At 38.3% G+C, this 26350-nt stretch overlaps 1 protein-coding gene across 8 annotated transcripts in view; it reads right to left on the bottom strand.

Moving 5' to 3' along the window:
• Window positions 1-26350, bottom strand: part of LOC131079412 (protein TPX2) — an 82850-nt gene that overhangs the window by 23303 nt on the left and 33197 nt on the right. For 6 of the 8 annotated variants that reach the window (XM_059207135.1, XM_059207132.1, XM_059207138.1 and 3 more), the window contains exons 5-8: window positions 25749-25898; window positions 25530-25616; window positions 25322-25416; window positions 25075-25153 (exon numbers count right to left, since the gene is read on the bottom strand). In XM_059207135.1, coding sequence (XP_059063118.1) covers window positions 25075-25153; window positions 25322-25416; window positions 25530-25616; window positions 25749-25898 — 411 coding nt within the window. The remainder of the gene's footprint in view (window positions 1-25074; window positions 25154-25321; window positions 25417-25529; window positions 25617-25748; window positions 25899-26350) is intronic. The other 2 variants (XM_059207134.1, XM_059207137.1) reach the window with 2 other exon arrangements.

Genomic DNA, 26350 nt, shown 5'->3' with positions numbered 1-26350 from the left:
ATGAAGGGCTGTCTGATGACTCCAACAAAGAACACTAACAAAAATTTTGCATTTGAAATGAGCTTCAAGGAGTTGAGGAAATGATGGAAACATGACCAAGTCCAAAAGTTCAAAAAATAAACTTAGGAAAACTTCAGAGGGCAAGGGATAAGGATGGTTTGATTTCTTGGTCCAAAAGGCTTAGGAAATTTTTTGACAAGAAAGACTATGAGGCGAGGTGAAGGTGGAAGAGATACTCTAGGAAGGGAAATGCTTGAATATTTTAAGACTTAAATATTTTAAGAAATGCTTTTGAAGATTAGGGATCGAGGATACCAAAGAAATGATATGAACGAAAGGACAAGTTCGATGGTTTGTTGCTATAAAGAATTTAAAGCAATGTCAAACTTCAAAGATTTGAGAGAACAATCGAAATGGTACGATGGTTAAGGGATGTTTGAAACTTTGACACTAACAGACTTGGAAACATTTGGACTAGGTAGGATCAAGATTCCAAGGATTAAGGGAAGCAATATGACAAGATAACTAAGTCCAAAAGCCCACCAAACAAAAGAATTGACTTCAACAATAAATTATTAGGGGTTGGAGATCAAAAATGGGATGATTACGAATAGAGGACTAGTCTAACAATCCTAACACAAAATATTCTAAGACATTAATCATTCCAGAGTTTAGATTACTAGCATGACAAACTTGACAAATCAAACAAATTTTACAAACTTTTAGGTCGAATTGGCAAGATTAGTTGAAAATGTATGTTGTGGGGATGATGCTTGACAATGTAATAGGCAAAGGAAAAAGTGAGATGGAAGGGTTGGCATACTAGTATGGGAAACCCCAAAAATCCAAAACTCTGACAACTCACAACCCTCAAAGAATTGACCCATACAGCTCCACACTAGGGAATTTTTTGGACTTTTTGGAGACTTGAAGCATGATGAGTACACAAGGGATAGTACATGACAGACTTAGTTTTTGACAAAGGGGGAATTCACTTATATTGTCCCAATTCAGTTATAAGAGGTAGGTTTACACAAAGTCTTTGTAACACATGGACAAAAATAGCAAAATTTGCAAATGTTGGTGTTGATGCATGTTTTGTGACACTCGCCAACACATAATAAAATACCAAGTATTCTTTCCTCTCTTGGACAAGGATACGTAAAATGCTAAACAATGTGATCAGATAAGGCAAACCCAAGGTTTACAATGCGAACAATGTGACTTTATGATGGATAGACTCGAAGAAAATATGTGATTTTTTGATATCACAAAGGGACTTACGCTTAGTTGGAACTAGAATACTAAACTAATTTGAAAAATAAAAGACAAAAGCGATAAAGGCTAAGAGAAATCTAATCTAAAACCTAAGGTAAATGATGATAACAGATAGTGCTTAGATAGGTGGATTCCATAAATCAAGCTTTGCTTTGCCTAATGAAACAGCTACACAAAACTGATGCAATCCCCAAAGGTAACAAAGGATTTTCATATTGTAAATATTCATCCAAATACCCAATACTGGCGCAATCCAAATGAACATCCACAATCGAAGTAATGCTAAATTAGGTTCAGACTAACCATACACTGCATTTTGCAATCAACAAACTATAAATAGTATGAACTAGAATTCCATCAAACATCTTCACATTTCTCCATTACAATCAATGAACTTCAACTTAAAGTTGAGAAGTAGAAACCATGTAAAATGTTGAAACAAAACACAAAGATCCACCATATCTTCAATGATTTTTTTTGTATTTATTCCATCATAGTCTTGGCAACAATCTCTGATCTCCTCCTCCTACTACTTCTACTGCTTCTAATCATCAACTATTCACTATTAACCTTTACAAATGAAAGGCCAAGACTTATATAGACTTCCCATTACAAATGAAGGGCCCAAATTGATTCTAAATCAATGGCCAAGATAATTCAAAGAAACACTAAATTGAGGTAGTTATAACAACGACCACCTACAATTAATGCTATCCAATGAGAAAATTACAAGCTTTGAATACATATCCTTTTGTGGAAAAGGACCAATGATAAGGATAAGGCATCAACATGTCCACTTGTCTTCTTCGTAGGATGAGTCAGGTTCAATGATTCTGGACATGTTGACTTGTCATTATTTGATTGGTTGATGATGATTAGGTGCCACCTCAACATGTACATCGTGTAAACTTTCTTCTTCTTGCATTTCTAGCAATATCTCTTGATACTCAACATTATTCGGCCTTTTGATTGATTGTGATGGTTCATATTCCCAAATTGCATCATCTCCTTGAATGTTCTTCATCTTGCCATCCTTCTCTTTGGAATCCTTTGAAAATTTCTTCACTTCATGTTGCAATGTCCTTGACTTTGTCTTCATATTAGAATGTGGATCTTGTCTTTCCTGTTGTAATTCAATCCTTCATCCTAGAGCAATCCTTGAAAAACTCCTTCATGATCATCCTTGTAGATTCCTTAATATTGATTCTCCTCGCATTGTTGAGTTCCTTCCTTTGATCTTTGGAAATCCAAGGTCATTGTAATCAGCTTGTTTGAAGTGTTCATCTTGGATTCCATTGTCTTGAAAAATCCTCTCTCTTGCATTGTGAAGTCCCTTTCCTTGTCCATCATTCATCATTAATCCATGCAATCATTTCTTGGATTCTCGATCCTCTTGATATTTTTGTTGAAACTTTGATGGGAAATGTATAACAAGTTATCGAGTGGCAAGGTTTTGGAGGAACTAGGGAAGGAGTACCAAGGTGGAAGGATGGGTGAAAGTCTGACTTCAAAGAAGTATGAAGAAATCAACGAGGTTTCAGAGTCGAGCATACCTCAAAACAAGTATCAAAATGAAGGGAATTCCAACAACTCTGACAAAGAATACTTAGAAATTTTTGGCAGCTTTCGAAAAATAGACAAAAAAATTTCAAAGGATGGGGGATCGGAATGTCGGGGATGACAAGGAACAAGTAACCAAATTAAGGGAAGGCCACAACTCTAATTTCGAAAGAGAGAGAAATTTTGAAGTGAGAGTCAAGTATTGGGGAGGCAATAAGTGAGTTGCTTCAATTAAGGATTATCTGACTTCCCAACCTGAACTACTTAGGCAAATTTTTGGCAACACCTACCAAGATGTAGAGTGAAGGTGAAAGAGGTACTCTAAGAAGGAGAACTCTAGTAGGCCGGCGATGAGAAAAAAGCATGGAAGGATGAGGATATTTGAAAGTCAAGTAGGGGCAAAGACGTGAATATTTTAACAAAGACTTTTGGAGACTAGGGCTCAAGTATGCCAAAGAAATGATATAAAGGGAAGGAAAACCCTGAAAGTGTGACGCTATAAAGTATTTAAGGAAAATGGTCAGGCTTTGGAGTTTTAAAGGAACAATGGAAATGGTATGCTGGTTAAGAGATGTCCAAAACTCCAACAGCAAAAGACTTAGAAATATTTGCATTGCAAAGGACTGAGATTTTGGGGATTGAAGGGAAGCAATGTGAGGGGATGACCAAATTTGAAATCCCCACAAAAAAAGACTCGACTTCAACAAATGGAGGACCAAGTTTGACACATAAACAACATAAAATATTCTAAGGCATTAGCACATTTTGAAGTTTGGACAACTGGCATGACAACCATGTCATGTCTAATGTACCAACAATTTTTACAAACTATTAGGTCAAATTGTTGGGGTTGGATGTTAGTGTATGCCACAAGGATTGACCCATACAATTCCACATTTGGATTTTTTCTGGACTTTTTGCAGACTTTGCAACAAAATGAACACATAATGGATAGAACATGACATAGATAGATTTTTGATAAAAGGGAAAAACCACTTATATTATCCTATATTGGTTATAAGAGGTAGGTTTACACAGTCATTGTGACTAATGGGGCAAACAACTAAATCTGCAAATTTTTGGACATGTGTGGCTGGGTTCTAACTCTCAGGGAAACCGTTCTATCTTGTTTGACATTATTCTTTATACTCTTGCTCATTTTTGGAACAAACCAAACATCTCTCCCTATGAATTTTATTACATCATCCAAACTAACAAAATTTATAGAACAAGAATCAACAATAAACTTAACATACTAACCTCTATGGCAAGTCTAGTGTCCAGATGCACCACAAACAAAAGACTTACATTTGGGAAGATGCCATAAAAGCATACTCTTGTTCCCTAGAGTCATTGCTCCACCTCAATTGTGACATTAACCTAAGCTCCACATCTTATGGGATAAAAATATGGTCTTTTCTAGCATTCTTTTTTTATATTCCCAAACTTATGACAATAATAACACTTAATTTTGTGTTTAAATTGTCAATCAGAAGTCAAAGTTTTCTTCACTTCGCCCTTATACTACACAACAAGTGCATTCTTAGATTCTCCAAAACTAGACTCTAGAATTTGAATTTGACTTTGAATTATATGCTCTGCCAACAAATGCAATGACTCAACAAAACTTTCAAATGACAGTGGCAAACTAATGATGACTAAAGCACCCATATCATCCTCATCTACAGGTTTGTTGCCAATGAAAAGTGGATCTTTTAGGTCTTCCATTCTAAGTATATGCTTTAATCGTGGACTCCTAGCTTTTTCAAAAGTTTGATATTTCTTTTTCAAACTCTCACGAAGATCTTAAAAAAAAAGTCCTCAAAAAAGGCACTTTTAACGAGAAGGTTTCCTTATGATGTTTATCAAAATATATAAGATTTGAAGCTGTTCCAGTCTCCATTTCAGGATCATTCTATTATGATGATGAGTGTTTTAGCTCCAAATATTAATTTTTGGTCTTCAAGCAAAACAAGACTTGAATATTGGCCATGACTATGCAACCTAGGGTTTACTAACAGTTTTCAAATCAAAACATGCTTGAAAAAACTTCAGACTAACATAAAGTTTAAGAGTAAATGGAGGAAACAATAGTAAAAGATTCTGAATATACTGTGTTTTCAAATACTAACTATATAGAATTTCATGCTTGTTCCTTCACAGAATTTATGAAGCACTTTTCTGCTTTCCCCTTTTCAGCAGTCAGTATTTACAGCAGTTTGTTGCCCCCCCCATACAGAAATCAATCAGTCCCTACACAACATTTATTCAAACCTGCAATTATGACAGTCAAATCAGCCCAAAAAACAATTAAATTTACCCCTGCATGAATTTTCAGTCAGGTCAGCCCCACAAATCTTCAATAAGGTTGACCTTACACAAATCTTCGGTAAGGTTGTCCTCGTATAAAATTTCAATTAGGCTGGCCCTAAATATAGAAAAGTCTTTTAATTGAAATCAGCCCTGCATGGTTTCCTCCCCAGTTGGTCTGTGACACAGATATTTAGCCAAAAACAGCAGCATTTGGCCCATGAAATAGCAATAAAGAAGCAGCCAGTCCACCCTTGAAACAAACAACAATTTCTTCATAAATCTTTCTTTTTGACAGCATTTTTATCTCCTTTTGACAGTAATTTTCTATGCTTTTGACAGTGATTTTCTATCCTTTTGTAAGAGATTTTCAGCAAATTTTAACGCCTTTGGATAGGAATTCGACGTACAGCAGATTTGACAACCTTCAAATTTCCTTATTCTCTGTGGGATTGGTTTAGATTCTAGAATACCCTTTCCTAGGGATTTCTCACTTGAATAACAAATGTTGAAGAACGAATGCAAAGAATTTGAGAGCATTTGATGGCACAAATTTCAATGAGTGTATGTTTGTATTTATTATTGTGAGAATTCTCAAAGCTTTGATACCACGTGAGAATTTGCCAAGATCTATAGTCCAATCGATAGCACAAACAAGAGGGAATAAATGTGACAAGAATAAACTGTATTCCTATCAATGATGCAAAATACACAACTAATTGAGTTGGTTGATTGAATTGGATTGATTACATACAATGTAAATGAGCCTGCTTATAAAGGCAAGGCCATGGAGCACACAAACATGACATGTGGCTCAATGAGATAAGGGTAGGTAGGAGAAATAATAGAATATTCCACTAAAGGTGGATCACCCACCGAAGATGGAATGTAACAACAAGATAAGACTACAAAAGGTGAAATTTCTCCTACAACCATCTTCCCTAGTTGCACACTTCCCTAAGTGTCTCATATGCAAACTACAATGAATGCATTATCCTAAGTCAACTTAAGTAAAGTGTAATTATGAGGCATAATTTACACCAACACCCCCCCTTAAGTGCAAATTAGGAGAATGCAAACTCAAACTAACAATGTAAGATGGGTCCCGACTACTAGACCATGTTAGGTACCCATGTACAAATGCAATGCAATCTCTCACAAATGGAGAAAGAGAAAAACCCAATGGAAAAAAACTCCTCCCCAAAAGAGAGATGAAAATACAAAATGCTCTCAATGATGTATGAGAAGAACAAAACTTCATGTGAGGAAAAAATCCCCCCCATAAGAGAGAAGAAGAGAGACCAAGTAGCCCCCCCTTAATGTAGAATCTCTTGCAAAGATGGTCCAGTGATGTTGACCAAAATTCCTCCCCATTAGGAAGAAATAGGGCCAATGTTGCACCAAGAATGTCAAAGTGTGACAAAACCAAGTACCAATGTCAATGAAGAATGACCAATGAATCACTCACTGTAACAAAATAGAGATCAGGCATGGAGACAACCTGCTTTGAGCATCAGCTATATACTCATCAATGGGAGATTGGTACAATCGAAGTCTCACTGGAGCCATGCACAATCTTGTACAATCGAACTCTTAGCTGGAGCCATGCACCAAGTCTTACAAGATATTTCCTAATCTATGGAGTACAAGAGGATTACATCAAATATGTCATCAATGACAAAGTACAAAGAGGTGTGGCACCTTATATTAGTGTGTTACAACATAGCTCATGCAAGAGAAAACAACATGACAATACAAATCTGGAAACATGAAGATGATGCCACCAAAGAAGCACTGTAGAATACTGCAGATGAAGATGCCTCCGATTGGAATGTCGCCAAGATATATGAAGGAGCAAACTGACACCCCCCTTGGTTGCCGGTTGGAAGTGCTACAAGATAGGTGTGATAGGTGGAGCAAGCCAAAAACAAGAGGACTAAGCATCTCGGATCAAATTCTGCAGGTGCAAATTAACATGGGCAATACTGTCATTCATCCCACACATAGAGTTGTTCAAACTAACGCCTTTTCCTTGCTCAGAGCCAATTTTCGCAAGGAAATCAGCAAGGTAATTCTGAGCATGAGGAATGTAAATAGGAATCACATCGAAGATGTTTCCCCACAAATCCTTAATTTGAGAGATAACAATCCTCAAGTGCCAAGAATTGATAGAGAAGTTTCTCATACAATCTAGGGCTCCAACTAAGATTTGGGAGTCTGATTCAATAATAACTTTAGTGTACCCCTGCCTAACCACCCAAAATGAAGCAAAAAGGATTGCCATAACTTCAGCTTCAGCCTCATTGTCAATAGCAGCTCCCAGACCCTGCAATTCCCAATGAAGAACAAAACCATTGTGATTCCTGCAAATAAATCCAATGCCTGCATTGTCAGGATTGCCTTTGGCAGCTCCATCCGTATTGATTTTCACCCACCCCAACGAGGATGGGGTCTATCTTTTGTGCCCCCAATTCTTATAGGCAGCATTAGGACAATCATTCTTTCTACCCTCATCAGTAGAATAAGGATCAACATGAGCCATGACCGTCTCCGTGATCTTGCTCCAAATGGGATGCCAAATGACATCAACAAAGTAAGAAATCTCACGAAAAATTCTACTATTACGCTTGAGCCAAATTTGCCACCAAATGAAATTTAGAGTTGCCATCCCATGCGTAAGGCTTTGGAGGTGAATCCTTTGCCTTTCCATTTATCCAGAATGTTGTCTTTGTTCATACCACCAATATTCTTGACCTTAAAAGCTGAAAAACATCTTTTCCAGATCTTCCAAGGAAATGAGCAATCAAACATCAAATGATCAGAAGTTTCTTCCAGAGAGTTGCATAAAATACATCTAGTTGGGCCTATAAACCCTCTGCGCCTCAAATTCTTAGAAGTAAGAATACCTCTGTGCATAAACAACTAAGCAAAAAAATTGAATTTCGACCATCCTTTCGAATGCCAAATCTTAGCCCAATCTAGCCAAGGGGAGGGAGGCAAAGGCAAAGCAGAAAGAAGAGTCTCATAGTGTTGTGATGTATTCACACATTGCCCCATTGCAAATGGGGACCCCTACTTTTTGGGTTTGTTTTCTAGGTCTTTTAGGGTTTTGTTTGTTAGCCTTTGCATGATGAGTGTTGTCAGGGGAATCGCTGGATAACAGGTTCTGCTGGAGTTAGGGTGAGTCAGTGGATGCTCCATGCATGTTAAGGTTTCTTTCAAAGTCTTCCTTTGGCTTAGCTTTGCTGAATTGTGTCTTGTTTGAGTTCAAGTGAGTCAGTGAGTCAGTGTCATCTCTCAGGCCCAGGGCAAATTCCTCCATTTGATCCTCAATTTTGGCCTTAGGCTTTGAGAATGAAGATTTTTGAGCTGAGTAAGAGGCAAGTTGGCCTGGAGATGAGGGGAGAAGTCTTGAAAAGTTATATCCAAGGCAAGGAAAGGAGGCTAGAGGTGTGAAATGAGCTTAAACTAGGAATTTCGCTCCTGACCCTTCCAAAGGGTCCAGAGCGAAATCCTCAATAAACACATTTTTTCTTCCTTGTTTGCACTACGAACCTTGTTCCTTGGACATAGTGGGGATAGATTGATGTACTCTTGCCAAGAGAAGTGAATGAAGGCACTGAGAGGTGAGGATTTTGTCCAAGAACATGATTTTCACTCCTAACCCTTCCAAAGGGTCCAGAGCAAAAATCCTTATGAACCTCATTTTCTCCCTTGTTTAGACCAACATTCTAGTTTTGAAGTGATGGAATGTGAAAATGTGAAGGATTTTAGCCTAGAACATGATTTTAGCTCCTGACCCTTCCAAAGGGTTCAGAGCGAAAATCCTTGTAAACCTCATTTTCTTCCTTGGTTTGGTTAACTTTTGGTGTTCTTGCCTTGAAAGGTGGTTGGACGCATGAAAAAATGAAGATTTTTTGCCTAAAGGATGAATTTCGCTCTTGACCCTTCCAAAGGGTCTAGAGCGAAATCCTTATTTTGACCCTCTATTTTGCCTTGAGCACTAGAAGGACCTTGTTTTGAGCTTATTTGGTGGTGGATTGCCTTGATTATGGTGAAAGGAGGTTGGATAAATCAAGTTTGAAGGAGAATTGAGGCAATGGAATGTGAAATCAACCTAAATTGGAAATTTCACTCCTGACCCTTCCAAAGGGTCCAGAGCGAAATTCCTAGATGGCACCCATTTCTTCCTTGTTTAGACCAGGATCTTAGATTCTAAGGCATATTGTGAAAGTTTGGACATGTTCTTGCCTAAGAAGTGATTGAAAGCATTGAAATGTGAGGGTTTTTGTCCAAGAATGAAATTTCGCTCCTGACCCTTCCAAAGGGTCCAGAGCGAAATTCTTTATTAACCTTATTTTTTACCTTGTTTGGGCTTAAAACCTTGTTCCTTGGTCTTGGAGGTGAATTGGAGTTGAAAGAATGAAGGAATATGCTAAAAACAAGAATTTTGCTCCTAACCCTTCCAGAGGGTCCAGAGTGAAATTCCTAAAATCCACCTTTTCCTTTCATTTTGTGTCAAGCTAAGCATGGATAAAGATGAATAGAGCTTAGAAGGATCCCTAGGCATGCCTTGGAGTTGATTTTTTGCCATCAACAATGATGATTTTGAGCTAGGACATGAATTTCGCTCCTAACCCTTCCAAAGGGTCTAGAGCGAAATCCAAATGGGTCCTGTCCTTGGCCATGGTTGAGCGAATTTCTCCTTCCAGGCCTTCTTGGGGGTCAAACAAGTGTTGTCTTCATGAGGAAGGAGTCCAAAGGTGAGAATCATGGCATAGCAAGGGAAGAAGGAGATGGAGTTGTGCCCTAATCTTGAATTTCGCTCCTGACCCTTCCAAAGGGTCCAGAGCAAAATTCCCCAAACCACCCATTTTTCTCAATTTTATGCTAAGTCAAGAGTGGGTCGGGATGGGGTAAGATTGGAGAAGTCCTTGAGCAAAACTTTGAGTTTCTAGTGATCCGTGAACATGAAGGAATTGAGCCAAATCAAGAATTTCGCTCCTGACCCTTCCAAAGGGTCCAGAGCGAAATTCCTAGGATCACCTATTTTCTTTGCAAGACAAGTTAAGTTTTTGGTTTTTATGGCCTAGATAGGAGTGAGGCGATGTATCCTTGGTCTTGGAGGTGGATTGGAGTTGAGAGAATGAGAAAATAAGCTCAAATCATGAATTTCGCTCCTGACCCTTCCAAAGGGTCTAGAGCAAAATTCCTAAAAACCACCTGTTCCTTTCATATTTGTGCCAAGCTAGGCCTAGACCAAGGTGATAGAAGCCCTTGAGATTGCCCTTGAATGGATTGTTGTCTCCAAAAATGATGATTTTGGTCTAGAGGAAGAAATTCGCTCCTGACCCATCCAAAGGGTCTAGGGCGAAATCCATTATAGGTCCTGTCCCTGGCCATGGTTTCTAGCGAAATTCTCTTTTCTGGTCATTTTGAAGTCAAACAAAATGTTGCAAGCATGGGAGAGGGATCCAAGGATAAGATTCCAAGTATAGAAAGTGAAAAAAGACAGACCTTGGTGAAGGAAAACCAGCAAATCATGAATTTCGCTCCTGACCCTTCCAGAGGGTCCAGGGCGAAATTCACAAAATCTCATTTTTCCTTCAAAATTGTGTTAGGTCAAATCATTGGTGAGGGTGTCTAGGCTTAAAAGATTGCCTCGAGCATGCCTTAGAGGGGGTTGTGAGTGAAAGAAGTGAGTGTTTTGTCCAAGATCAAGAAAGTTCGCTCCTGACCCTTCCAAACGGTCCAGAGCGAAATCCTCAATTTCACCTAACTTGCTCATGATAAAGGTCAAAGCATGGATCCCTAGGCTTTGGAGGAAGGAAAGCTATCATATGTTTGCCTTGGAAGGAATTTTGGAGTAAACAAGTGATAGAATTATCTTGGAATGCAAAATTCGCTCCTGACCCTTCCAGAGGGTCCAGGGCGAAATCTTTTGAAACTCCTATTTTTCACCTTGTCTGAGCCAGGAGAAGAGCTAATTGTGAGATAATGTTGAAAAGAGGTCTAAATTGGGCAAAACAGCAAATTTCGTTCCTGACCCTTCCAAAGGGTCCAGGGTGAAATTCTTATAGGGCCTGTCCCTGGGAAGGATTTTGAGCGAACTTTATTTTGAAGTCTTCTTGTTAATGATTTAAGGTGGAAAATGCTTTGTTGAAATGAACATGTCATATGTACTTAATCACCTTTTGGTTTATTTTGCAGATGGAGAAAACCAGGGCAAGGACGAGCTCTTCCAGTCCAACATCATCAAGGACGACCACTTCCAGTCCAGCATCATCAAGGACGATCAATTCCAATCCATCATCGTCAAGGACGTTCCACTGGCAAAAGGGAAGACTCAAGGTGTTCAAGGAATTGCTAGCTACCTCCAGAACCTTCACTTCGCCACACTAAGATATCACAAGATGGCCAAGAAAGGCTTTGCCAGCACTCCTAGGCAGAGGTGTACTTCCGGAGAAGGATGACTTGACAATCAGGAAACCTCATCAAACACATGGGAGTCAAGGAGAGGTACACCATTCATCAAACACATCAAAGACAGAGGAGAATCAACCAAGGTCGGTACCAGGGTATGTTGAAGAAGCAGATAGTTTCAGAAGAGTTAATCAAAGTTAGCTTCTCAGCCTCATCAAATTGAACATCAACCAAGTTACAAGTGTCAGACAAGGTGGCATCCCAGTCATGATTCCTCCAGTTGGATTGGTCCACCTCAGCGTGTCCAGATTCAATGTACCTGATTCATTGGGGACGACACAAACTTCGAGGCACCTACCCCTGCTTCCTATTGGTCCTCACTCCTGGAATGTAATTTTCTAATTGGCTAAGGATGTTTGTTGTAACAAACCCTAATTAGGGTTTCTATCTTGTAATCCTAGCCATTGATTCTAAGTCAATCAGAGTCATCTATTTGTAAAGGGTTTCTCTATATAAGCCTTGGCTCCTCATTTGTAAAGGTGAATAGTTGGTTAATAGAGAATAGATAGTAGTGAATAGTCAGAGAGTAGGAAATAGTTAGAGTAGAATAGAAAGAGAAGGCAAAGATTGTTGCCAAGATGTTGTAAAGGACTTGTTAACTTCACTGAAGAAATGGTGAATTCTATGAGTTGATTCAACAATTTGCATGGTCTCTATACTTCTCAAATTTGATTTCATGTTATTAGATGAGTGGAAGAAATGTGTATGATCGATGGTGAAATTTGTATATCCATACTACTAGCAGTTTGTTGATTGCAGACTTGCCTTGTGTAGTCAACTAGAATCATTCAGCTTAAGCTTAACTTCAATTGTCGCTTCCTCATTGATATGCATCAGCCTGATGGTGTCCATGCTTGTAGCGGTGATCTGAACATCATAAAGCTTTCCTCTCGCACTAACCTTGTGGAGATGGTCCTGGGATGTCAAAGCAAGAGAGGATAAGGTACCTTTAGGTATTTTATTCTGTGTTTGGTCGTGTACAAAAGACACATCAACACATACCCAGATTTAACAGAAAAGATACTTGAGCCCCCACACCCCCAGGCAATAACATCATCGCAATCACTACCAGTGAGAAAGCGGTCAGCAAGAATGCTCCCGAGTATGTCAAAAAACTCCGGAGGAATAGGAATAGGCCATTCATGTAACTTTTAAAACTGTTTATATTTGTAATTCTGAATCTGACATGTCTTTAGGTAATGCTCAATTTTATTCCAACCCCTTGATTCTAAAGCAATTTTAATGGGAAGCAAAGCAGGGAATTCTTCAATAATTGGGGGATGTTGGTTCCAAGCATCGGTCCAAAAAAGAGCCTTATCCCCTTTCCCCATGATCCAAAAGAGATCATTGAACAAGTTTGGAGCCAAGTTTCAATACCTGCCAGGCAAGAGAGCCATTAGCAGCCAAGGGGTATCTGCTAACACCATCAGGATTAATTCTCTCCAAGTACTTATTGGTTATCATTTTGCTGAACAAGGAAAGAGGAGAGGATATCCACCTCTAGTAAATTTTGCCAGCCAAAGCTTTGTTATTCAGCTCAGCAAGTCTGAGACTTAAACCACCATTAGTCTTGGGCTAAGTAATCTTATCCCATCTAACTAAAGACCATTTCCTAGAATCCTTGGCACCATTCCAAAGAAATTTTCTCGCCATCTTGTCAAGATCCTTCCAAATGGAGGAAGGGGCAACGAGAATAGAGAATTTGTAGATAGGCGTAGCTGAAATAACCAATTGGAGAAAAGTAAGTCTCCCACCATATCTAAGCTATTTGTTGGACCAATGATTAATTTTAGACCTGATATGTTCAAGAAGGTTGTACCAAACAGCCATAGGAAGCTTTTCGAAATGGAGAGGCACCCCAAGATACTCTAAGGGCAAGGAAGACACTTAGAAGCCCAAGATGGCAAGAATACGATGTTGAAGGCAAAGATCCACATTGAAGAAAACCACCTTAGACTTTTGAGCATTAATCACTTGACCAGAAGCAGAGAGGTAAGTTTGGAGAGTATCTCAAATCATTCTAGCTTCCATACAAGTGGCAGCCCCCATAAGCCCAGTATCATCAACAAATTGTAAATGAGAGAAAACAACCTCTCCAACCTTAACACCAGATAAAAGACTTTGGTTTCTCTTTTGCAGAAACAATCTGCCCAAGCCTTCCGCCAAGATGAGGAAGAGGAAAGGAGAAATAGGATCTCCTTGGCGTAAACCTCGAGAAGTGGAGAAGGGGGGAGAAGGAATGCCATTGATAAGAACAGAGTAAGAAGGAGAGCAGACACAACTCAAGACCCAATCAATCCAAAGCTGAGAAAAACTGAAAGTATTTAGCATCTTAGCCAAGAATCTCCATTCAACTCTGTCATACGCTTTGGACATGTCAAGCTTAATGAGCATCCCTTTATGACAAGAATGATGTAAAGAGTGCATGACTTCTCTAGCGATCACCACCCCATCCAAAATCTATCTACCCTCCACAAAGCCGCCTTGTTCAAGAGAAATAATCTTATGGAGAAGAGGATTGAGTCTAGCTGTTATCACCGAGGTTATAATTTTATAGATCACATTACAAAGGGAGATAGGACAGAAATTAGAAATTTGGGAGCCTTCCCCCTTGGGGATAAGAGCAAGAAAAGTGTGGTTCAAAGCTTTGAGCATCCTTTTATTGCTGAAGGAGTCCCTAACCACCTCTAAAACACTAAGTTGCACATCATTCCAAAAGGTTTGAAAGAACTCCATTGGGAAACCGTCGGGTCCAAGGGACTTACCAGTGCTCATGCCAAAGTCAATAGGACTCAACAGAGCAAGATTGTCCTCATCAGATATTAAAGAGGGAATAACACTCAAGACAACTTGTTCAGAGGAAGCATCATAATCGTTGCTAGCGGAAACAAGCTTGGAGAAGTAATCAGTGGAATGCTCCTGCATAGTTGAAGTAGAAGAAAAGGATTGACCATCAACATGAAGAGCAGTCAGATTGCTTTTTTTCTTCTAGCACAAGTGATTCTATGGAAGAAGGTAGTGTTCTTATCTCTAGCAAGAAGCCAAGAAGTCCTAGCACGTTGTTTCCAATAGATCTCCTCCTGATTGTGAATGTCTTCAACAACTTTGCGAAGGGAATCATCAGCTTCCTTTAGTTGATCAGTGACGATGCCATTCTTGAATTGAGCATGAATCTCCTCCCAACGGGCAAGTAGGGGAGCACGTTGGGAAAGAAAATCAGATCTGTTGGAATTCTTCCATCTTTTGATCCAGTCTTTAACAAATTGCAGCTGCTTATGAATCTTAAACATAGCTGTTCCATGCTTGGGACAACCCTCTTTCCACCATAGCGGGATTTGGAGCTGAAGTTCCTCTTTTTGAAACCAAAAATTTTCAAATCTGAAAGGACGATTATGAAAGCCAGAGATGATTCCACCATCAAAAAGGATTGGAGAATGATCAGAAATGGGGCCATCAAGAACATGAAGATTAAGATGCCATTTAGAGAAGGTAGCCTCAGAGACCAGAAATCTATCAAGTTTAACCTTTCTAGAATGGGTTTCAACTCTCTTATTAGTCCAAGTAAATTTAGAGCTGGGATCTATCACATCTACCAAGTTTAACTCCAGAAGTTGCGCAATCATAAAATGGTCCCCGGGATCTAAAGAGGGAAGACCGCCCTCTTGATCAGTGGGAGAAAGTTTAGCATTGAAGTCACCAGCAACAATCCAATCCACTTCTGCCAAGAATGTCACATACCTTGAACAAATGCCCATTGTCTTTTCAAACCATCCAAAGACTGGGCCCCATAGAAATTGGTAATAGCGACCTGTTCTTTTGACTCATTATTCTTGAAGAGCGAGGTGAGAACATCTCTACCAGCTATGTGACCCAAAGCTGTCCATTCAAGTGAGTTCCACATAATGACTACTCCACCAGAAGCACCACGGGAAGCCACCGCCATATGATCAACACCCTTCCAAATTTTATTAATGATTGGAGCAATAGAATCCAAGGTCATTTTAGTCTCTTGCAGAAGAAAATCAGTTTTGGATTTTTCCAAAAGCCTTCGAACAACATTTTGATGGGATTTGTTGTTTAATCCCCCAATGTTCCAGGATTGTAAAATCATTGAGTACCTTGAGAGAGGTAAGACTCAAGCGGCTTAATTGTTCCTTCATTAATCATTTTCTCGCCTTGAGAAGCCAACAAGTCCTTTGTAGATTTTCTACCCACACTTGGAGAACTAGTATTTCTTGGGCGTTTTTCAAGCTGATTAATTCCAAGTGAGGGCTTTTCTCTATTTTTTTAAGGAATTCCCATGCTGACATCTGGGATGAAAGAGACTATTGGATGTTGCATGTCTATGGGCTTTGGTGAGGGTGTTGCCTCCAGGGACTGGTCGTGAGAAGTATTCTCCAAAGTGTTGGAAATCAAAGAAGGGGTGATATCCATGGTTGGCTGCTCCAAGCTGTCAACGGCTGTACCCATGTTGTGATCAACCTCTTGGTCGAAAAGAATTTTAAATATCTCATATCAATTACAAGATTTGAGAACAGGAAGCTCGTTGCCAGCCTTTGTTTTTGACTTCTTTTTCCTCTGTCTAATAAATCCATTAGAAAGAGGATCTTCACGGGTTGAGGGCTTATTGGGATGTTGGTTAGCTAAAGTCTTCTGAGTCTGAGATGAGGAAGGGATCAAATCTGAGTGCTCTGGTTTAAGGGCTTGGGAGGTTGGGCAAAACCGACAAGTGACCACGTCTGTGGCAAACTCTGCATCTGAAGGGAAGGGCCTCAAAGTCAAGTTGTTGAATCCAGAGGGTTTCGTTAACAACAAGTTCTAGCTCAGCTGGAAGAGGCAAGCTGAGGTTCATTTCTACACATATTCTTGCAAAGACAACAGATGTGCCTTCTAAAGTATCTCTCGAAACCCCAATGTATCTACCAATGGAGTTGCCAATGAGAGCAAAAATCTTCTCTCCAAAATTCCATCGGAAGAGCATACATCCTAATCCAAATTGGCATTGCAGTTGGCTCAATGCCTGGGTCAAAACTCACTTTCCAAGGTTGAATAAAAAGGCCTACTAGGCCATAGTGCCTTTTATTAGACTTGAAAGCCTTTGCACGGTCAACTAGAGATGAAAAACTAACTATAAAATAGCCATTACCAATAAACCACAGAGAGTACTCACCCAAGGGTTCCCAATTGTTGCGGATCCATAAGTGGAGGAAAGAAATAGACGATCATAAGCCGGAAAATTTGCAGATTAAATCACGATTCCTCTTGTAGGCAACAAAATCTTCAATCATCTTTTGGTCTATTACTATTTTCAACCTTGCTTCTACTTGAGGAAGACGACCATTGACCCTACTGACAAAACCAAAGGGGCAGACATCAAGAGAAACACAATCAGACACCACAAAGTCGTGGGTTTTAGCAACAAACGAGGAGGGATCAGAAAAAATGTTACATCCCACTTGTGCCCTAGTTGATTTTGTGCAGTATTTACGCCCTGATACATGTTAACCTAGTGCATATTTGATATACTTGTAGATATTTAATGTGCCCTAGTTTCATGTTTTAATTGATGGATATGTTCAGATGATTATGCATATGTGAACGATGATAATTATGCTTTCTATGATGATTTGTTGGACTTGGATTGATTAAATTGATGAATTTGCAGTTAACGATATGATTTAATGTTTTACTTTTATCATGAATTATTAATTATCAGAACTGGGCAAGATTTGGATCTAACCGATTTCCGTTGGCCAAGTGTGTGCAGGAGACCGTCGTCCTCCACGAAGGGAGGGAAAGTACTACCAGGTCGGGAGGTGAGAGGAAAGAAAGGACTCGATGCCGTTTGAAAACCCTAACCTAGCCAGGTAAACTTATGTTGACCTTGTCAGACCCTGTTAGCCAGTGCGCCAAGTAACCTAGAGGGTCAATGCAGAGAATTTAGGGTTCATAACCCTAGGATTTGTCGCTTCTCGAGGTAATTAGTAGTTATTATTATTTAATTAATTATTAATCAAGTTTAGCTAGGACTAATTGGGCGGTTTGAGAATCCTGCCTGGTATTAGGGCATTTTGGCAATAAGGAAAATGACTTTGGGAATACTTAAGCCAACATAGGAAAAGAGTGATTCATTACTTTTACTCCTGACTTTTGGAAAACGGCGAGAAACAAGGGTTTTGTTGTGCAATTTCTATCATTCTCAGCTCTGCTATTTCGAAGTTTAGAGGGTTCTACTAGGAGGGCACTGGAATACATTCTCTGACGTCATACTTTATTTCACAAGTCATGTTATCTCTCAAACCTGCGATTTACTCTTCTTCTTACCGTTATATTCTCATTTTGAAAATTAAAATGGGAGAAATGCATAAATACATCCGTGGTTTGTAAAATGCTGAAAGTTTAGAAAATTTTCATGGCATTTTGTATGGGTTTGAAACCCTTCTGCACTTTTATAATGTATATTAATTGTTGTTTCAGTTTGATCAGGTGATAACCAGCATGAAGTAATTCCATGTATTCTGTTTGGGGTTTAGTGGTAGTTTGAAATTGAAAAGTAGATACACGTTTGTCTCCTGCCTTTATTCTGCTATTTATTTCAGTATTAATTCTATTCCTGGAATTTAAGGAGAGGGTTAATGTAATTTGGGGTGTATTATTTTTGTTATCACCACGAGGAGATGTATGGTATATATACGTATGTATTTGTATATATATATATATATATATATGCAAATAAATATATCTGGAAAATTCCTTTCTATCTCTCAAAATCTGGTTTATGGAGTGAGCAAAAGAATTCTGAACATGTTCTACTGATTTTGGGTAAAGAGTTTGATTATTTTGCAAAATAAAAGAAGAAGGTTAATGTATCAGCCTCTTGAAGGAGCAATCCATTCTATTTCAGTTATAAAAAGAAAGGGGCTGTTAACTTGTTTCATTGTTTTCTTGCAAACTAAACAAATAAGAGTAGATGTAGTGTTATAATACTTACATATATATACAACCTGTATAGGTACATGCATATACATGGGTGTGTGTATGTAAGCATGGAGGTATAACACTTCATACAGGTATGTGTATAATATATAGTTTTTGAAACCTTAAACTGCGTAATAAGCAGAAAACAATTATACCAGCAGTGTCCCTTAGTTTTAGAATCAGAAACTTGCATAGTCTCGTGTTTAGAAGACTGTTGACACCTTAATCAAGCTTCCTCAGATTTGCTTAAACCTGAGCAATCCGAACACCAATGTCAATACAATATCTATTTGATATTACCCTCCTAGTTATATAACTAACCTATTCCCTAGCCTAGGAAGGCATTGGGTGGAAGAGCACTATTGTACATGATGCACTTAGCATCACCATTGGGAGGTCACTCTCAAGAGGCCGGACAACAAAGACATGTCCGACAAGTTATATTCCATAGTTAGGAATTGCACGTACAATTGGCGGCTCTTATGCCCCCTAACTTCCCAAGCCATGGATTCAGTTGATACATCATAAAACATTGCAGTCTTAAATGTCTTAAATTGTGTCTATTGAATGCTAACACAAAAGTTGGGCCTTAGTTCCCTCTTGAGTTCAGTTGAACTCCTAGAACCTAGACTTATTGCCGAGAAGGGTGAGATCATTGACAGCGCGTTAATTTGTTGCTTACAGACTAAAACCTTGGCCAAGGTGGTGGTGCTTAATGTTTGCACTCGTCTAATCTTTAGTACCAGATACACCTCTAGTCAGAGCATCATACTAGCAGGGAGTTACCCTTAGTGTATGACTACTAAACATGTAGGTCCTAACAGCAAGTCTTAGATGGCATTAAGTTCTCTTTTTCCTTTAGCTCCCTGCGAAGGGCCGGGCCAATCCAGATGGATATGGCACAGGGGACTAGATAGTCCATGGTTGGGCGGAAAAGCACCCTAATGATACTTTCCCTCCTCACTAGTATCATGACAAAGTTCAGAATTTAGCATCAGTTGAAAAGTACTCTCTAAACCCTTTCTCTCTTTAATTTCATGCAAAGTTATTTATTTCTTAATCTTATATGTATGCTTAATTTTAGTTCAATGTAATTAATCTTTCAGTTATTGTTATTCTTGTTCCTATTTAAAAAATAAAAAATACCTTCTTTTATGTTACTTGCTATGTTTATGTTAACAGCTATTTTTGCAATGGTTAGATTATTTGAATTAATATTTTTAAATTTCTAGCATGTTACAAAAAAGGTCGGCGAAGGAAGCCCGAGGCTTGGGGGAAGGGGACGGTGGAGACTCCTAAAGAGTCCCCATGGAACAAGGGGCATGGAGCAACTAGGGCACACAGGAAGCCAGAGCAAGAACCGCTACGCCATCATTGGATCATCAAAATAAAATACTTATTAAAAACTGTTTTAATAACATTTTATTTAAAATATTAAAGAAAAACATTTTTTTAAAGATTTTTTTATTATAAAAAACAAAAAAAATATATAAAAAAAAACAAATTAAAAAACATTATTAAAAAATATTAAAAACTAATTAAAAATGATTTAAATTTTTTTATTTAAAAACTAAAAAAAAAAGCCCCCTTGCAGCTACCACAGGGACACTTGCGGGCCACAGTGTCCTGTTGGGCCGCAGGTTGTACCCTGCGGTACCCTACAAAAAAAATTATTTAAATTTTTTTCGTTTTTAAAAAACAAAACAATAAAATGCACCCCCACCAAATTAAATTCCGATTTAATTTTTTTAATTTAAAACATCAAAAATGTATTTTTAATTAAAAAATTAAAAATCGTACCTATGTACTACATTTGTATTGGCGACCAAGGAACGGGAATTTTTTTCAACTCAAAGTGATGGAGGCCAATTTAAACAAATGGACAAGCGATCTGGAGGTTTTTGGGCTTTTTGAGCGCAATGGCAATGATGGATTTGGCCAAAAATGCTCCAAATTCGCATATCACTTCCGAGACAAGTCACCACCCTCCACCTGCAAACGGCTTTAGATTTGGCCTCGGATGTCGGATTTGGACAAAACAAAAGGTGATTCTGACTTTCTCGAACCTCCTCAATCCAATGGTGACCTCAAATTTGATCCAACAAGCTCCAATAATAACCTGCAATAGAAAGCTCCAAAATACAAAACCCCAAATTGCATCAAATTTCTCTCAATTGGCAAACCAATGGCACTCTAATGGCTCTAACACCATGTGAGAATTCTCAAAGCTCCAATACCATGTGAGAAATTGACAAGATCTAGAGTCCAATTGATAGCACAAACAAGAGAGAATAAACGTGACAAGAATAAACTGTATTTCTATCAATGATGCAAAATACCCAACTAACTAAGTTGATTGATTGAATTGGATTGATTACATACAATGTAAATGAGCCTTCTTATAAAGGCAAGGCCAAGGGAGCACACAAGTATGGCATGTGGCTCAATGAGATACAAGGGTAGGTAGTGTTGTGAGGTATTCACACATCGCCCCATTGCAAATGGGGACCCCTACTTTTTTTTTGCTTTCCAGGATAGTGTTTGAGTCCTCAACTATTAGCCTTTCATTGAAGAGGTATAGATGGTCAGGAAGCCAAGAGTTAGGTGGATAGCCTTGTGTGAGGTGTGAAATGAGTGAGTATGTTAGCCTTCAGTAACATCTAGATCACATGAGAAGTTAAGTCCATCATGAGTTCAACCGAAGAGTGTGAGAGGCTGCTAGATAGGAAAACTTCAAGTGCCCTTCTCCCAGAGCGAATTTCACTTCTAAGTGCCCCATGTTGAAGGCAAAGTCGCATTTAAGGTGATTTTTGAGGTCTTATAGTATATAGAAACATGAACTAAGGTATGAAGTAGTGAGATGCAACTTAAGAGTACATTTTCACGAACTTCAAGTGCTCAATGTTGAGGGCGAAAAGGCTTCAAGTCCTCTTGAGGAGCGAAATTCATTTCAAGCGCCCTTAGATGAGAGCGAAGTGCTCCTAGAACACACCACGAACCTAGTTCAGCAAGCTTTAATTAATGGAATGGAGGAGGGAGAATGAGAAAACACTAAGTGCTAAATTTCAATTAACTTGATGTGCCTCTCTCTCAGAGCAAAAATTTGTCCTAAGACCTCATGTTGAGCATGGTATAACATACTAGAGTTGAGAGAGTGAGTGAAAGTGAGCAAAGGAGAGTTACGATTCTGATTTGAAATTGCTTCATGACCAACACCTTTGGGGCGAATTTCCCTTAGAAGCCTTGTTTGAGTGTGAGTTAGAACGTTTGAATGAAGATAGTGAGGTGATCCTTCTTTGGAGCAAAGTTTACTTCATGTGCTCTTTAATAGGAGCAAATTTCCATTTTAGGCCTTCATAAGGAAAGTTTGACATGTTTTTGTGGATGAAGATTGGAAAAAACTTGGGGATTGAATTGATGAAACAATGAAGTGATTGAAGAAAAGTTTATTTTAGTTTGAAATTCACTTCATGTGCTTGCCTTGAAGAGCGAACTTCATGTACTGACATTAGAGAGCGAACTTCATGTGCACCTAAATCAGAGCGAACTTCATGAGCAAGGTGATTGGAGCGAACTTCATGAGCAAGGTGATTGGAGCGAACTTCATGAGCAAGGTAAATGGAGCGAACTTCATGTGCATAAGCCTTGGAGCGAATTTGTCTCATATGCCTAAAATAAGATGCAAAACTGCTAATAGATCAATGAATGGTTAAAAGAATGTTCAAAGATCACTTCATGTGCAGCAAGGTTGGAGCGAACTTCATGTGCACTCAAATCAGAGCAAACTTCATGAGAAGGCGTTTAGGAGCGAACTTCGTGTGCACATCATTAGGAGTGAACATCAAGAGATCCTCTCTAGGAACGAAAACACTTCAATTGCTCCTTCATGAGAATGAACTCTCTCCAAATCCACCTACCAGACCTGCAACACATGAAAAATTAGATTATAGTAAAGAGTGTAAAAGCTATATGTCATCAATATTTGATACCAGACTTGTTTTTGTTTTGTAGATATAAAAGGAGGATGATGCAAATTGCAAAGCAACACCTTGAAGGAATAGGAGAAATGAGATTGCAAGATCTACATCACCATGCAAGTTCAAGAAGAAAACTTCATCAGCAAGCACAAGGGTATCAAGGAAGGAAGAATCTCGACTCTCACCGCACTATGGAGACATGAAGAGATCAAAATGTGCGAAGGAGAAGTTATACAATCACCCCAAGGCAAGCAATTGAGGATGGAGGAAGGACCCAACTACATCAATGCTTCCCATCACCACTACTTTGAGCGAGCTTGTAATGTTGAGTATCAAATCTTCCAAGTTTACAAGCAAGTTGAAGTCACATTCTAATCATCATCCTAGTCACTACTCCGCCAATCAAAGGAGTTCCACATTAGCATGTCTAGATGCAATGTATCAGGCTCATCATATGAAGGCACAAACTTCAAAGCACCTACCCCCATTGTCTATTGGTCATGCCAAATGTTGTAATTATTTCATTGGCCAAAATTGAGTTTGTTGTAACAAACCCTAATTAGGGTTTCCATTGTAAAATCTTGGCCATTGATCTCAAATTTATCTAAGCCATTGAATTGTATTGAGAACATTATTAAAGGCTCAAGCTCTCCATTTGTAAAGGTTAATAGTTAATAGATAGTTTTAGAAGAATGGAATAGAGAATAGTTCAATAGCAGATAGCAATTAGAGTAGAAGTTAGATTAGGAGAAGGCAAAGATTGTTGCCAAACCTTGTTGTAAAGAACAACTGATTTCATTGAAGTTATGGTGAATTTGATTTGTTACTTCAACAACTTGCATAGTCTTTACTTCTCAATTTGCTTTTATGTTGATTAGATTGAGTGGAAGAACTTGTTGAATGCATTTGTGTGAAATCCGTTGTGTCCATACCACTAGCCTCTTGCTGATTGTAAGTGTGCCTTGTGTGGTCAACTGGAATGATATGAGCTTAACTTCAAATTGTTATGCATACATTGTTTATGAATTAACTTGAATTGTGATGAATGTTTGATGGTAATGATTTGAATATCTTTGAATTATCCCTTAGAAGATTGCACTGAGCTTGTCTCAAATTGTTTAGTTTGATGGTGAGACCTCGCCCAATAGGATTCCATCGAATCATTCACTCTTCTCTTACATTCATAGGACTAGAACAGACTTCCTAAACCCTATGTCTTTTGCTCTTTCTTTATTTTCCCAGCAAGTAGTTAGGATTTAAGTTCTAGTGATTCAAGTATTCAACAATTCAACGTAAGTCCCCTTGTGATTCCAGCATAATCACATCAAACCATTGAGTTTATCCACACCTCGTGACCCGACATACCAAAACCTTGGACTTATCTCAAGTGATCCTTAAGCTAATCTTCAGCATTTGAGTAACTTTGTTCAAGAGCGGATAAGATACTTTTGGGTATTTTATTTTGTGTTTGTATGTGCCTAAAAAACACATCAACAGGTAGGGGTAGGTAGGAGAAATAATAGAATATTCCACTAAAGGTGGATCACCCACCGAAGGTGGAATGTAACAACAAGATAAGACCACAAAAGGTGGAATTTCTCCTACAACCATCTTTCCTAGATGCACACTTCCCTAAGTGTTTCATATGCAAACTACAATGAATGCATTATCCTAAGTCAACTTAAGTAAAGTGTAATTATGAGGCATAATTTACACCAACAATTATTATATAGGGAAGTTACATGGTGGTTGTAACTTAATAAAATTACTTTCTAGGCATAACTAATGTATTGTTATGCCTACCTACAAAGTGCAGTCCAACATTTGATCATACCTCATATGTCGGATGTATATTTTCAGAACCCCCCAATCTTATATGGCCAAGATGCCATACATCAGGCTTTGCAGCAAAGTTTCAAAAATAAAAAAAACAGAATTCCACAAAGCTGGTCATGGCTCAAAACTTCAAATCAAATTACAAGAAAAGAACATTATTGCTGAAACATAGAGGATTATCACCAGTGTGCAACACCTTTGCAGGATGGTCATGTATTTTTGGACAAATTTTTCAACATAAAAGATACCACACTTGACGAAGCAGGTCTACAGATGAACACTAAAAGCCTAAAGTAGGCTACTCTCTCTCCACCAAAGATTATTTAGATGTACATATCAAACTCCAAGTGGACAAGATCCAAATCACACCCAAGTCTTGGCCACTAGGAAAGAAAATAAAGGGTCTTCAATTCAAGATTGAATGGTGGAAATTCACGAGTTTCCTTCCCTAGGGTGGTCACTTCCTTGGACATCTAAGTGATCTCTCTTTTAGTTCTCAATAGGTTATGGTGACATCTATAGTGCCTGGTTAGAAAATACATAATGTTGTTGGTGAAAATATAACCTCTTAGAAATGTTGTTGATGAAAATATAACCTCCTAGAAATGTAAAACAATTAAGACCAGCTTAGAAATTACTGCTACGCACTGACCTTTCTATGTAGTGTATGAGAAACTAACTTTGGAATCTTTGATATCAACCCTTCTTGAATCTCAATAGAACTCTTGACCCTGAACAAATATAAGCAAATTAACCAAACAATGAGTTATTTTACTTTTGCTATTTGAATAATGACATCATTTTATTTGAGCTCAAACCAAGGATGATTTCAATAGTCAAAACAGCTAATAAATTAAAGAATATAAGTCTATGGTCTATCTTTTGTTTTGCACATATACCTCATAGGCCGAACTCTTTGAGCTGTTTCTAGTTCAGGACATCCTTGTCTAGTTGGTTTTAATAAAGAATTTTTGGGAAGTGCAGCAACGGTGTTCTGAAAGAGGAGTTTTTATTATCAGTTGGAGGCACAATAACCACCCTCGAATGACATAAATAGTTTTCAATCAAATATAACCAAGGTACTGAATGTATACATATAAAACTTACAGAACAGCTTGAAAGATTTTTTCCTGTTAATCCCCTACCCATCTTGCCATTACATGCAACTTGTGAAGCTGATTTTTCAATTGCCTTCTGTGTAAGAATAAAATCCTGTTAATAGCCAGACACAACCTTGCAAATAAACCAAACAATCAAGATGTTGTACAAGCTTCAGATAGAGGTGAATATATAGCATTTAAAAAATAGATTTAAAACACTATAAACCTTAGAATCTAAGCTTTCTTTGTGCCCACCAACACTTTTACCCGTATAAGCTAGGCTTTCTACTTTGACATAAGATGACATGTCTTTCTCAACAGCCAATTTTGAGAATCGTACTTTGTGCATACGATTGTGATCATTAAATTTCACATTCTGTATTAAACAAGAACCAAAGCAATTAAGCTGAAATTCCACAAGAATTAGAAATAGAACATCTAAATTTGACATTATAAGATGATATAGGACTGAAGCATAATTTCAACTGAAGAGACAGCAGCTTGATCTGAGATATAAAGAATCTATATGGTGAAAAATGCCAGTGTATGTAATGACAAAGAAGCATAGAAATAAATTGGGATCTAACAGTTGAAAAATGCCATGAATATGAATCATTTTTACTATGGAAAGGGGCAGTTGTATTCAAAGGCAGTAATCCCCTCTGGTTTCAAATACACAATAGCACATCGCAATGCTCAAAGAACAGGTTACATGGAATGGGATTGGTATTATTGAGGACTCACAAATCAAAATTGTAAAAAGCACTATATACTTTCAAATTTCAATTGCTTGCCAATGGTTTTATGATCTGCAACTGAATCAGAGGT

This window comes from Cryptomeria japonica, chromosome 6 (assembly GCF_030272615.1).
Source record: "Cryptomeria japonica chromosome 6, Sugi_1.0, whole genome shotgun sequence".
In the NCBI taxonomy this organism is placed as follows: domain Eukaryota; kingdom Viridiplantae; phylum Streptophyta; class Pinopsida; order Cupressales; family Cupressaceae; genus Cryptomeria; species Cryptomeria japonica.
The sequence above is the reverse complement of the archived record's forward strand: the minus strand, read 5'-3'. Positions and strand labels throughout refer to the sequence as shown.